The sequence below is a fragment of the Notolabrus celidotus genome, chromosome 22, assembly GCF_009762535.1.
Source record: "Notolabrus celidotus isolate fNotCel1 chromosome 22, fNotCel1.pri, whole genome shotgun sequence".
NCBI lineage: Eukaryota > Metazoa > Chordata > Actinopteri > Labriformes > Labridae > Notolabrus > Notolabrus celidotus.
This window is the reverse complement of record NC_048293.1, coordinates 3,966,053-3,981,117: the sequence shown is the minus strand read 5'-3', so window position 1 is coordinate 3,981,117 and position 15,065 is coordinate 3,966,053. Positions and strand designations below refer to the sequence as shown.

At 40.8% G+C, this 15,065-nt stretch overlaps 1 protein-coding gene across 1 annotated transcript in view; it reads left to right on the top strand.

The window, feature by feature from the left end:
* Positions 1–183: 183 nt before the first annotated feature.
* Positions 184–15,065, top strand: part of plekhh1 (pleckstrin homology domain containing, family H (with MyTH4 domain) member 1) — a 40,824-nt gene continuing 25,942 nt past the window's right edge. The window contains exons 1-3 of the mRNA XM_034674261.1: positions 184–549; positions 6,154–6,338; positions 14,396–14,458. Of these exons, the coding sequence (XP_034530152.1) occupies positions 6,195–6,338; positions 14,396–14,458 (207 nt within the window). The 5' untranslated portion in view covers positions 184–549; positions 6,154–6,194. The remainder of the gene's footprint in view (positions 550–6,153; positions 6,339–14,395; positions 14,459–15,065) is intronic.

The window sequence follows — 15,065 nt, the reverse complement described above, 5'->3', positions numbered from 1 at the left end:
AAACAAACTATCAGAGTTGTTTTGAAAACAAAGAATTGATGTGTTTAAACCTCTTTAAAATACATTTAGAGCAATGTGTCAAGCGTTGAAGCAAACTCTGCTTTCTGTTATTGTTTAAAGTTAAGAATATAGGGCAACAGATTTTTCCTCTTAGCTCAAAGAAATCCTCACAAGGCTGTGTTTACATCCTGAAAGAAAAACCCAAGCCAGCCTTAATGCAATATCCTGAGCAGCTCCTGCACATAAGAGGGGGCCTGACTCCTGGAGAAATTTGATCCTGCAATGGGCCCTTTAAAGGAATATGGGATGAGTCTGTTGAATGGAGCTGCAGAGTGAGTCCCACTGAAGTCTGCGCTCCAAGAGAAAGCGAAGGACAAGACAGCGGGACGAGTCATGAAACACTGAGAAACAAATGAATGAGAAACGAAAGCGGAGAGAAAGTGGACGGACTGAAGGAGAAGTTATGAGCCGGACTGCGACGAATTACCGGGGAAAGTGTCCGTGAGCGGAGGAAGCCGACTGAGGGGGGAGAGACAACAAAGTCACAAGGTAAAGTAGGAGCACGGGCTGTAGAATCAAACCGATATATGCTTTGCTTCCATCATATCTCCTACTGCTTTGGACTGCGATACCACGGGATACATTACACTGAGACGCTGGAGTTGGTTTTGGACACTTCCTCACATGCAGTTGAGTGTTTGGAGAGAGATCTGCAGCTTGGTTGAACTTTTTTTTTCGCTGACCGACGGTTTTACTGTTGCTACCATTCTACTAAGCCGTGTGCGTCTGGCACACCTGTTCCTTCTGGACTTTTTTGGACCAAATCTGATCCACTGCTCGGCTGTGGAGAAGCTCTTTAATCATTTATCAAAGCTATAATAAGTCTGTATGGGAACCCTGAATAAAATGCATATTCCTGGTTGCATTGGCAGGACTTTTGAGGAGACATTCATGCCTTCCACACATGCACACTTTTCGTTTCTGTGAGCATCTGGAGAAATCGTACTAGTCCTCCTCTCTGCTCTATATATCAATCTGACTCCTCTGTTATTGAACACCCTTAAACCAAACATGTGCAGAAGATATATAATCTCTCTTGTAATGTACTAAGGTGCGTCTCTTGCCATAAATCATGCATTTTCCGAAAAGAAATGCTTTTGCGTGAACTGCAGAGGTTACCAGGTTGTTGTTTTTTTAAGTGAGCCCTGCAGGACAGGAGTGTTGCAGAGGTAAATGTTTACACCTCAGTACAGAAGAATGTCAGGGTCTGTGTTTAAGCCTGAGACTGATAATGAGTGTGGTCAGTTTGCAGAGGCCTGTCATTAACCTGAGCTGGGAGAGAGCTTTCTTGCTGAGAAAGGTAGGAGGTAGAGGATGTGGAGGGAGGAAGGGAGGAAGAAAGGAGAGAAGGAGGGTGGGAAAGGTGCTGCAGGAGGATGGGAAGTGAGAGGAGTTGATGGAGGAGGAGTATGACGAGACAGATAAGGTAATAGATGGGAGGAGGAAAAACATATAGGGCAAATTCATCATGTAAAAAGTAGGCTGAAGATTTGCATTGGCTCCTGTAGTGCTTTAATTGTCTAATCTGAGTAATTGCTGTGATGAAATCATTACTAGATAACGATAAAAACTAGGGCAAACAAACACTCTTCTTACGCAGCGGGTAAAATAAGTCACTTCTCTGAATGTAGGGTCAAAGGTTAAGAACTGTGCAGCTGTATTGGGGAGTCCCCTCCCCTTTATTTATAGGACTTAACCCCAGCTGTAGTTGTAAAACAGGGCAGAAATAGTGGGGCACCAATTTAAACAAAAGTGTGAGGCCTACTTGACCGGATGGGAGTCTTCAGAGGTCCCCTTTGTTAAACATTCAGAGCTGCTGAGGAGAAGATATGGCAATATTTAACCCACCCATACTTGACTCCTTATGCTCTCAGAGAATCTGTCTTTGTCTCCCTTTTGTACACACAGAGATCTGCCATGCTGACACGAATCTACAGCAACTGACCCACATTTACACACATGCTCCTGTACTCTATGACAGGAGACCTTTTTTCTTTTTGAAGGGGGATTTTGGGGGATGCATGCCAAAATGTGGGGGAAGCCAAGTTGGACCTTGGTGGAGACAACAACAGCAGGGATTTGAAATGTCTGGCGGGGATGATATCACTGAACCACCTAATCACTTACATCACCACAGCTGCATGCTCAGCAGTGTGTCAGTGTGTGTGCACGTGTGTCTGTTTCCAATATATTTCCGTCGGTGTATCTCCATCTGTGCTTTGGTAAGCTGGCCCTGAAGAGTTACGATCAGCCAGGGAGTGTGTTTTTAAATATGTGGTGATAAAGGAGGTACTAGTCAGTGGAAGCTCTGACATGAGGCTTGTACTTGTGCTCTGTGCATCCTCTGAAGAGCAGCACACACCCTAGGATCTTTGACTGAGCTGCAGTGAAGTCAAACAATCAGATTTTGCAACACTCCCCCATCCAAACAGTTTCTTAACAATCACAGCTCGCGTTCGAGTGTGAGTTAAAGTTCTCCTTCCCAGATATCAAAACGCAGTAATAAAGCAGTATATCTGTCAGTGTAGTCAGTGGAAAGCCTTAGAAATGATCCTGCCGGGATCGTTGTGGTGGCGTTTCCATTCAGTCGTCTTCCCCAGTGTTTGCTCTGGCTATGTCGATATGCAAAGTTTCTCGCAGCTACATGGAAGTAGAGAAGCTCCAAGTGCCTTCATGTACTGTCTGCAGCCAGAGGACTCACCACTCTGGGTTCAAGCTCCACTGTTGCTCCCCTACCCCCACCCCCCTAGCCGGTCACTCTGGGTGGCCTTACATGGATCTACCATGCAGAACCTGGAAAGCTTTTTTGAAGTCTTGGATGGCCCACCTTAATTTTTCCAGCATTGGCATAACACACAGACAGACAGGCAGCCATACAGACAGAGACTATACTGCAGAGGAGAAAAGTATTTATCAGAACATATATAATAGTAGACTCAGTGGAAAAATGTCATCTGTGTTTCTGTTAACCAGCCCACAGTTTGAGGGTAATGTCCACGCAAAGGAAGAAAATGACTGAAGTGTAAATGTTCGCTGTAACAGAGGGTACACAAACTCCACACACACAAAAAAAATTACCTAATTTGTGTCTGGCTTACAATGTGAGGTTGATTTTATGCTTAAACGTATCATTTTAGAGGGACGATGTGGTCTTTTTTAATCTCCTGTAGCTTTACTTATCCTGTTCAGTGGTGTTTATCTTTACACTTAGTGATAATTCATCATTTTTACCTGACAACTTTTTTCCCTGGACAAATTATAATCCTTTAATACTTCCTGATTGCCAATATCGTAAAGCCTTTATACTGTCTTGTGGTATTACAAGTAGGGCTGGGCGATTAAACGATAACGATAATTATCCTGATATTATTTTTCTCAATATAAATATAAAAAATGTACGATAAAACGCATATATATTTAAACCTGCAGTTTCAAGCCCCAACTACTGGAAAGGGAGGGGGCGCTAATTTGTCTTAAATACTAGTTCCCACCCATCATTAAACAGAAGTCGGCATGGAACAGCCAATCATGTCGCTGGGTGAGAGGTAGGCGGGGCTTAAAGACGTTTGGACATTCGTAAATACAGCTGAGACGAGCGACAGCGACACTGAAGAAAACAGAGTGAAAACATGCTCAACAAGAAAGTCCACTAAACTTCATTAGTTAAGATATTTTGGCTATTTACTAGACTACTAAATCCCAGATACAAGCTAACAGTCCGTCTGGTTTCTTCAGCTTTCACTCAGGAGAAAAAAATCGGACATTAAAATGATCTGAAATAATAATTTGATATTTATTGTGAAAATTATCAATATCGACTAATATGAAAAATATTATCGTGATAACATCTTTTTCAATATCGCCCAGCTCTAGTTACAAGATATAAGAGTAACTTTACAATCTAAGCTAACAGTAGTGTTAGCTAGCTTTCAAGTTTTAAACATATTTTGGATCTCTTTTAGCTTTTAAAAATCTTCCCAGCTAATATTACTGATAAGCTAACAAAATATGATAGGGGGGACATTTATTCCAAGCTAACAGTAGTGATAGCTAGCTTAAGAGCTAAACAGTACTGCTGATAGCCTAGTGTTGATAACAGCTAATAATAGAGCTCAACCACTTCCTTGCTAACTTTTTTGTACAACTTAAAATAGTAACAGTAAACTCCAAGTTAACTCTAATGAAAGCTAGCTAAGGTTTATGTAAACAAGCTAATGGTATCATTTGCTAGATAATGGTCATAAAGGCAAGCTAATGGTACTGTTAGCTACTTTACAGTAGTGTTAGCTAGGTATTGGTTATATTATTATTTTCACCTTTTTGATGAAGCAATCAGTAGCCAATGAATTATGAAATGTAGCAGTAATATGTTATAAATATGGCTCAATGATTATCTGGATTTCCCTATCTGCTGTGTTTTTGGTTAATGACTAATAGAGATGCATATGTTAGGATAAATTGCAAACCTGAAGTACAGCAGTTCAACATTTAAATTTTGATTTTAGCATTAATTCCTGCATGTTGTGTAAGGAAAAGTACAGTAGTGCGGATGTAACGAATTAATGGTTCCTGACTCTGACTGGTACCAGTTGATACGACAACTTTGTCTCCAACAAGCAGGAACTGCTAAAGGACTTGTTCTGGGGAGAATTAGCAAGGCAATGCTGAGAGTGTTGAACCAGCAAATGGCTTGTTTGCACCCAGCTGTTAGCTGCTGGAGGAGGGCCTGGTCTTGCTTGTCCTTGCTTGCCCCATCGTGGCCCAGCAGGGTTTATTCAAGAGGTCTGATTTTCTCTCCTTCCCCACACAGGCTTCCTGCTTTACTTGACCTTTATGCTCCTCTGTGCCCCCAGAGAGAGAGGGAGATGTTGGTAGCTGGGCCTTGACTGTCCAGCCTGGGTACAGTGGTTGGCCGGGGAAAACCTCCACATGCATGACTTCTGTAATTTGTTTGCTAGGCCTGTATTTATGAGCATGCTAATTGTAGGGAGTGCCATGGTGCAGTTATAGTTGCTGGACTTTGAACGTCTGCTGTTCTGCTGACAGTGTCTGGCTGCTTTTTAAGTCAGTCTGAATCCGGCTTTAAGTTTTAACTCGCTCAGAACTTAATTTGGTTTCATTTCTATTGAACCTTTACTTAACTTTCTCTCAAAACCTCACCCATCTCTACATCACCATCATCATCAGGCCTCTTGTGAGTTACACCCATGAAGCGCATTGTTACGGCTACTTTTATCTGAAGATAATCAAAGTTTTATAGAGCTAACACAGCAGGGCCTTAACCTTTGTGAATGAACCACCAGTCAATCCTCCTCAGGTAAAAATAACCTCAGCGCCCCAGTTTCCCACATTCAGCACTCGGCCCATTCATTCTCACACATTCCTTCCTCCTTTCTTTGCAGAGGCGAGCTGTCGGCCCCCTCTCTAGCTGTGATGGGACTGTCATGCAGAAAGACACCATTGTGCTGTGCAGGATCCTGTTTCAGTCTTGCCTTGTAATTAAGAAGGGATTGCGCGGTGAGGGAGTTGCGGGTTGGGAGGTGGGAGAGAGAGCAAGGGGGATTGGGTTAGTAGGTAATTTGGCTAAAGAGCAGAGCACTGACCTGCTTTGTTGCTGGCAGGCCTGGGAGCCAGCACGCATGAACCCAACTCCCCCACTGACACAGAGCCTCCCTGCTGAGGTTTTGTGCAGTGTGTGTGGGCATGTTGAGAGACTGTGGAGGAGAAAGACAGAAAGTCTCCAAATACTGTAATCTCTCTTGCTGTGTGACTGAATGTATGTATTTTTGTGGTTTTATTACACAGAGCAACAGAAAGTGAGAGGAAGCTTTCTTTGAACTCGTGTCATTGTTGGATCATTAGTGTTCGCTTTACTCACATTTCCTCAGTGAATCATGGGAAGTGCGGTCAGCAAAAGGCATTTATGGGTGCTAAGTCAGTTTTAGTCCTCTTGAGTTGTAAATGAAAAACGGCTGAACTTGTGTGTCACTTTCACACTGAAGTCTCATTTTCTGCCTTCTTGTTGAGAACAGAAAAAAAAGGGTTGAATTTATGATGTATCACAAACAAGCTTGTGCCTTTTCTCTCTTTCAGTACGCCAGAGTCCAGAGGCAGAGCAGCTCTGAATCCTTGCCATGGCGGATGTTCTTGAGAGTGGCGGGTCAGGAGCCGTCAGAGTGGCCAGTGTGGATTGGCAGAAACGCTGCATTGCTCTGGAGATGCAGCTGCTGAGGTTCCGGCTCCAAGCGGGGAAAATCCGAGAACTGCTGGCAGAGAAGGTAAGAGAGAAACTGATCAGTCTAATGTGGATTTTAGTCTTCTGAAGCCAGCTGTGCCCCTGATTCTAATGTTTAAACTTGGTGCAGGTGTAACCCCGGTCTTGACCAAGTACAGATTTATTCATTAACAAAAAATAAAACAGCACAACATAAAAAAGCTTGAACACATGAGCTATGACTTAAAGTATTAAGGCCCTTAATACTCCAGGCTAAACTGCTTGTGATCAGATCTGAAATGATGGGTCTAGATCTGTTGCATATCAAACTGCTGAGGCTCTTTGGCTCTTGTAGGAAAACTTCTCGTAACTGTTGTGTAGGTGCTGTAACTAAATAAGCTCATCTGTTTCAAATATTTGGAATGGAAAGATACAAAATGAAATATGGAAGATATATCTGACCTGAAACGTTATTATTGTACTTGTAGTGATGATATAAAGCTTGAAGCTTTTAGAATAATGCTACTGTGAGGAACTTTGAGTCAATATTATTGAGTCAAATTTTCTAGGCATTAATCAGGAAAACTTCAACTTGTCTTGCAGGGTCAGAACATAGATGAAGCCTTCTCTGTATTTAGTGCTTTATAGAAGAAAGCATGGAAGTGGGAATGCCAAGTTCATTATGAACACTCGGGTTGATGTCAAAGAGACTCTGAAATATGATTAGAAGTCAGAACATGCAAGTTTAATTTCACTTCCAGCACGTGTTTCATGTTCAAGCTGTTGATTTGACTCAACTTCACTTAGCCTAAATAATGCAAAATGGACTGAATCTGTGGCTGTTGGAACATGTCGTGCAACTTTCATTCTGCCAAAACACTCTGCAGATGTCACAGCGTCATCATCTCCTTCTCCCTGCAGTGTTTTTGTGCATGAGGAGACAATTAAAGCATGTGAATCAGCCTGAAATACAGGTGTGGATGACTGTGTGTTTATGTGTGTGAAGTAAGACAGATGAGATTACTCAGCTTATTTGGTAAACATTTGCTCCACTCACTCTGTGTCACCAGAGGTTGGTTACAGTTTCAGCCAAGATGAATATTTAACATTTAACTCATCACTTCTGGTGCTTCCTTGAAATCTTTAGGGGATGGAACCGCTAGCCACCGGCCAAGTGCTTGTAAAGTTGTGGCTGTTGTAAAGCCTGAGTAGCAGACACTTTGGAAAGTAATCAGCTGTCAACATGTGATTCAGCTCTGTTCTGCAGATTTGTTGGTAAAAGGATGTAAGTCTTTGGATGAAGGGAAGAAGGAAAAGCTGCTCTCCTGTCCTGACTCTCTTAGGTTTCTTTGTGAGGAGCTGCTTTTTAAGGACATGAGTTACTCTGAGCTGCTCTGGTTTGAAGTGTTATGGTGAGATCAACTAATTCTGGAGTGCTGGAGAAGTTCATTCAGTCAGGCTGCAGGATGTTTACAGTCCAAACATGACCCGGGTGTTTGATAAGAGCAGGACGACTCCCTGCTGTGTCCGTTGTCAGGTTCTGTCAGACTTCCAGCTGGTCTGATAGATCCCAGGCAAAACACACAAACTCTTACTAACACTTAACACTGACTGTGAGAAAGTCATGAAAGAGGAAGTATTGTGCTTATTCATATTTTACAAACAAATATGAATTTAAAATGTTTGATGTCAATACTAAACATTGACAAAGTTTCAAAATCAAAAAAGTGTCAAAAGAAAGTCACACGAGAATTACTCGAGAGGGATTTGAGATTTGCTCAAATCATGACATCACTGATTGTTGAATCGCCTTAAAAGTGCAAAATAATGGGGAAAAAGCTAATTTCAAAATTATATAAGGGAGTGGAAGACTTAAAGGGAAATGACACTTTATATATAAAAAATAGGTGGGAGAGGGAGGCAAACCTTGTCATATCAGGGGATGAATGGGAAGAGATAAATGGACAGCAGTGGAGAACAACTTGCTCCCTATCATGGAGAGAACACGGGTGGAAGAACATCACAAGATTCTTTAGAACACCAGCGCAAACAAAGTATCATGACACAAAGTGTTGGAGATTATGTGGAGTTGATAAAGCCGACCATTTCCACGTGTTCTGGGGTTGTCCCTCCATGGGTAGCTGCTGGCAGGAGCTTAAGAAGTGTATGGATAAAATACTGAAGGTAAGCCTTCCACATACATTTGAGGTATTATACTTGGGGAAATTGGACATCAATTTTACAAGATTTGGGGATAGATATATTTATAGAATAATGCTGATTGCAAGCAAAAAAGCAATTACTAGAAAATGGAGGACGAATGAGGCACCCAAGGTTGAGGACTGGGTTGAGGTAATACACAATATATATGTGATGGAAAAATTAACTTTTTCTTTGAGAATGGAGGTAGATAGATTTAAAAGAATTTGGGAAAACTGGATGGAGTACATAAAACCGATTAGGTCAGATTTTATCTGAGATGTCAATTGTGGAAAAGAAACCCTAGTTCATAGCTACAGAAGTTGGAATGTTTTGTTTCTTTTGAGTTTATTTATTTATTTCATTTGACCTTTTACTATATTCGCTACACTGTTATCATAGTGAAATTCTGTAAGCCGAACTGGCTAAAATACATGGCTGAATGTAAATATCCACTATGTCCTGGGCATAATTTTATTTGTGTACATGAAAAGGTACGGTCATTTTAATTTGATTTAAAGTAAAATACTGAGGAAGTCATGTTTAATTTAAAGATAATGCATTTGTAAAAGAAGATAGAAAAAAAACACTCAGTCATTGTGTACCAACTGTATGTAGAATATATGGTATATTGTTCAATAAAAAGAAAATTAAAAAAAAAAAAAAAAAGTGAAAAATATATGTAACATTTAGCAATATTAACGTACTGCTCTGTTCTTTGTTGCCAGGCATGTTTTTTGTCCTATTCCAATCTTTCCCGCTAAGATTTTGGGGTCTGAAATATATGGCCATGTTCCATGATGTGTCATGTTGAATATAGATAAACAACTTTCTAGCACGGCAACAGTGGAGGAGGCTTTAAGGAAGAATAGATCCTTTACAATGAAATTGGAAGATGACATACATCAAGACAGGAGGAGGAGTCTTCCATTAGTCTATCTGAGACAATATCGCCATAACATGTATAGTATGACTCCACAATACAAAAGCAATACTGCAAAACAATATAGAGACAACTGGGGCAAGCAGTAAAGAGAGCAGGGAAACTCCACGTTATGGGTGCCAACATCCCAGCCATGTGCTTGTGGGGAATGATCCAGACTATTACCTGCTGTGTTCATGTATTGGCTCACCCTGACTTCATTTGGACTTCTTCCTTGTGGGCTCTCAGGGAAAAAAATAGACTTTTTGCATGTGTGCTTCTCATGCATCCCTTGAGAACTTTTGGAAGTGTGGAGGACAGTGCATGCGTGACAGGGTTAAGGAAAGGCTGCCTTACACCAATCAGTATTTGTTTGTGTATTGCATGTTGTATCATCATTGAAAAGCTGAACAACAACGTCCAATCCAAACTCCTAGCTTCCAGTTTTCTTGTCAGCTATGATGCCAAGAATGGAGTGAAGGGAGTTCCAAGCTTTTTGAAACTGGACTAATTAATGTCCTTCACTTTTTCTCTCTCATAAAAACACGCGGGTTAATAGCTAGCACACACAGCATTTATTGTTTTGTGTTGTTTTTGGCCTTGTTGCAAAGAAAGGGAGCTCCAATTATTATTTCGAGGGGGGAAAACCAACTAATTAATCCCCCATAAACACACATACATGCACTTACACATTCTGCCACACATATACACATACAGTATGGAGGGGGGTTTAAGTGGAGGCCCGTGCTGCTGAGTGTGTTTTTCTGATTTTTTGGGGGGAGGTGTGCTGAGTGACTACCATTCCGTCATGTTATTGCTGTTTGGAAAGTCTGCTTCACGCTCTTCATCTCTTCTCTTGCCAAGTTAGGAGTGTTTTACGCATTGACCCACTTTGGTATGGAAAAACATGAAAAAAAAAAAGTTGACGTGGTTGCCTGTGACACAGCGTTTCTCCCCAGAGACTGAAAAGAGAGTGAGGGAGATGCCCCATTTGCCTTGTGAGAAGTGTAACAGGACGAGTACTGTATTGGAGAATTGTTGTTGAAGTTTTTACTATGGATTAGAGAAGTGTAATGGACAGCTGTTAGCTTGAGGCCTATATAAACTGAAATTTTCCCATACAGCACGAATGGGAAAGACCAGGGGATGACTTGAAGAAAAGAGAGTATTTTCATTTCTGGTTGTAAATGTCTTGCTGACATTTCCAAACTTAAGAGGACTGATTAAGAGTTGCATCATATTTATTGGTAAAATAACTTGCAAGATACGTCATACAAGAATATCCTGGTGTCAGAATTTGAGTTTAGCAATTTCCTTTACAGAGCATTCACAAAACGTATCCTGAAAAGTGTTGTTTACCATAAAAAAAAAGCTGCCAACTGTCCAAACATGATCTAGAACCCAAAAAGTATTTGACTTTTAAGAGAAGACATTTACCATTCCACGAATAGAACATTCACGAAATGTATTCTGAAAGCGTTGTTTACCATCTCAAATGATGCCAACTGTCCCAGAATCATCTAGAGTCCAAAGAGTATGGACTTCAACCTTTTTAGAGGATGACTTTTAAAAGAAGACATCTACATGAATATCCTAATATCAAAGTTTATGTCCGGCCATTTGATGAAAACAGAGCACTCACAAAACTTATACTGTGTCATTTACATCGTCAAATGCTTCTAGGCTGTCCCAGAATGTAGGACGAGGGTTTCCTTCATTACTTTGATAATCTAATACTGAACAAAGTAGATTCCTGTAGCTTCACGTGGCTTAAAAAAAACAAAAAACTGTTTCAGACCAGAGCGGTGGTATCAGTCATCGAGGACGAACGCCAAAAGGTCAGTGGGTTCACGTGTGTGTGTAAACATTTATTCTATGAAAGGATTTGTTTGGATCAGTTCTCTCTGATAGTTCAGCTGATGTAGTCTGTTTTGTAAGTAAGAGTTGGATAGATTGAATGAGTTTTACCTTACTGTTTCAACCACAACGCCCTCTTTTTTTTTTACCTCCATCTCTATTACAGTGTTTGTTATTACAGACTGACTGGGAAGAGAATATGCACTATAAGGAACTCACTATTCTGTTTCGCAAAGGGGGTTTAGCATTTAATGATTGAGCCATGGTCATTATTAACCATCAGCTGTGTACAGTGGTTAATGATTTATAAAGTCAGGTGGCAGGTGGAGCATTAAGTTGACTGATATTCTACCAAGACAACAGTAAAGGACGACTCCTTTTCTACCCTCTCTTCTATTTAATCAATGACCAGTGTTGCCAATGTGATCAAGACTGGGTGTACCGTAACATTTTCAGATCTTGATCAGATGAACTCGGGAGGAAAAACGCTGATTGATTTGTAAAGTTCAGCTTCAGGAGTATAAAAGATCAGATCTTGTATCTCTTGCAGTTCGTTCCTGGTGGTCAACATTCATTTAGCTGCGACAGATCTGTTAACTGTCTGAGTAGCAGATAATCCATTGTCTGTGGCCTGCTCTCATCTTATCTCATCCTCCCTGGATATTATCTGTCCCTCTGGAATCCTTAAAAAACCAGAACAGGCTACTAAGACAGTCAGGCCACTAAGACGAAGATATTTCCAAATCCATTTTTTTTGTCAATGTGTTGATTTCGTTGGACCCTCAACCCTGAAATGAGTTACAAATATGTGTTATCTTTAAATAAAAACAAGCTTGACAGTTTGTCTTGAAGAATTTTAATTGTAAGCAGAAGTAACTCAACAAGCATACACAAGCTGTGTGGGAGTTTTTTCTAGCTGTGGATTGGTGCTCTGTTGAGTATTTACAGCAGCAGGTAGGCATGCACGTGGGATTGGATCAAATAAACTACAGTGCCAAAGTTTTCTAGTGCTACTAAGTATGATAGTATGGATCATTGTGTGTTGGAGGTCTTTGGCACAGAGAAATAATCTTTATCAGGCTCAGGCAATTTTTGCAAGTTAGATCAATTCTGTGGATTTTTAGTCCTTTCATGGGATTTGTTCACAGTAAGGATCATACCAAATATTATGATACTTTCCTTAGGGTATGGTGATATATGCAGCTCAAACTACTTATACAGAGATTTAAGAGACATGACTCCTACCCTGTAACATTTCAGCCCTCTCAGCAGCAGAAGCTAACCATTCAGCACTGTGCCTGGCAGATGCTGGATTACAGACAGTCAATACACTACTGCCCAGCGACTCTAGTAACTGAACATACAGAGACAGACAGGTAGATAAACTGTCAGCATGACCTCACAAAGCCTGTATGTATATCTGATAGTGGTTACAGAACCACTTTGTTAGCATTACGTCACCAGTTTGAGAAGGAAATCAAGGCGGAGATGATGTGTGGTGTTGATTCCCAGCTCAGGGTACTTAAACCCAAGGGGGTACTTGTGCACTTACCAAGGGGAACTTGGAAATATTTTTAAGAGGCTCAACTAATCTTAGAAATTCCTTTTAGGTCAGGAAATATATAATCGCACACTGAGTCAACTGTAACCTTAAAGTGTTTTGTGATTGAGATCACATAAAAATGAAGTAAACCAGCAGAGAAGTCAAAAGAGGGGGTTAGAGTAGGAGATGGTTGGTTAAAATTGTGAGCATGTATCAATTAGCATAAATCTGAAAGTTTGCAATTTAGCTATTATAGTCTTCCTTCAATTAAAGCACAACATGATTGTAGGTATAGCCATCTATAAACACAATTTTACCTAGCCATCTGTTGCAGCTTCAGGCTAAAAGTGCTAGCTAACAATTTAATCCAATGACTGAAGGTCCAACCACCTCCTGACCTCTAACTTGTCAGGCGTTAACTTGATGTGACAGCATCAACAGCAGTCTACTGGCTTCCTGTGTAACCTCTCCTCACATCTGCTCTACATTGTGACTTCTGACGCACTTAAACATCCACCTAAAGTGCTTGCTTGCCTCTTCTATAATTGTTGTTGAATAGTGGACAAAGTGCTGTGTGCTCTTTGGCTCAAGCTCTTTTTGACTCACCCAGAAGGCTTGACTTTGAGGTGAGGAGTCATCCAATCACCAGTCATCAATGTACACTCCAAGGAAGCACTCAAATGTTATGAGAGGTGAATTCTGGGAAACAGGGGTGTTCAGGGAGGTGACGAGAAGGGAGACAAAGAAACAAAAGAAAGGGAAACAAAGATGATGGGAGGAATTCAAATGCATCTCTGGGGCAGAGTGAATCCATTAGTGTGTTTGTTCTCCTTTCACCTGGGTCACTGAACTCATAGGAAAGGGAGTCCTGTGTTGAACTTGCTGAGGGAAAGAAGGCACTTGTAGATGTGTGCATACTTGCAGGATGGAGGGTGTTTGTCTTTGAAAGCATGAGTATGCATGCTTGCACAAAAGGTGACGCAAGCTTGTGCACACACATAGTAGCATTCTTCTATCACACTGCTGTTTGACCAGCGTGAAAGATGTTCAGCCTCCTCTGAGGGGCCTCTTTGCTGCTCTGACGTTAAGTCTCTGCCTTAAAGTGACACTCCTTCTTAAATAGTAACTTGTGTAATTTAACCAAAAAGTTTTGTGCTCTCCAAATCAGTTCTTAAAATATCCTCCTTGTTGTTTACCTGCAGAGAATGCAAAGAGAAACTAACTATTTTGCCACAGTGTCAACAGGCAGAGATGAAATATAGAAGACTCCTTTCCCCTGATTGATTTGATGTGTGGATCAGATTGATAACACACTGCTGCTGTGGAGTATTGACCAATCACACAATCAAGTATTTAACACAGCTGGGTAATAAAAGGATTTGGTTTATATGTGTGCATTTATAGGCAGATTCATGCCTGGTGCTCTGTTTGTCTAATACAGCCTTTTGTAGTGTGAGTCGTGTCTTGCAAGTACCTGTCTCTGTAAGCCATGGGTGTTTCTGTTTTCTTTAAATAAAATCTAACTTGTCAAAGATAATTGTAGCTTTCCATTTGCTGATCTGCTTTAAGAATCATGGAAACCTCATTTTTTCTATTCCAGATGCAGGAGTTGGAGCAAAGGGTGACAGAGGCCGACCAACGAGCTGAGAGTGCTGAGAAACAGGTAGAGTGATGTTCTTTTGCAAAATAAAGTTAATTCATCATTATTGAAACTGATGTTTTTGCTTTGTTTGACTATGGAATAATTTTGCCAAGTTCTTAAATGTTAAATGTTAGTTGCCATGGCTTTTAAATGGCTTTAAAAAAGACCCTAGCTGTATGGAACCATTTTCAATAAAGTCTGTAAGTATACCCTGAAGTTAAGACATCTTAATAGTACAAAATAATCCCAAGTAAGTAAGTTTAATCTGTGTAATATAATTATGCTCAGCGTTATCTTTTGCAATGACAACTGAGGTTAACCTTAAAAACAAGTGCACTCATTCAGCTCCATTAGGGCCTGTGTCCATGTACAGTGTTTTTGCACCAACAGCCACTGGTTTCTCTACAAAACCAATGCAGCACTCACAGTTCAATAGTTCAACCTTTGATACACCACTGCACTCATCAATATCACTTCTCTATCATCAACCAATCAAAATCCTAGGACCACTTTGGTAATCTATCTGCAACAGTATGCGCCTGTAAGACACACTCTGAAATAGAGATTGTGGATGCTGCTAGCACAAGCGAAAGCTTTAAGTGTCCACAGGCCCTAAATGTTATAACTA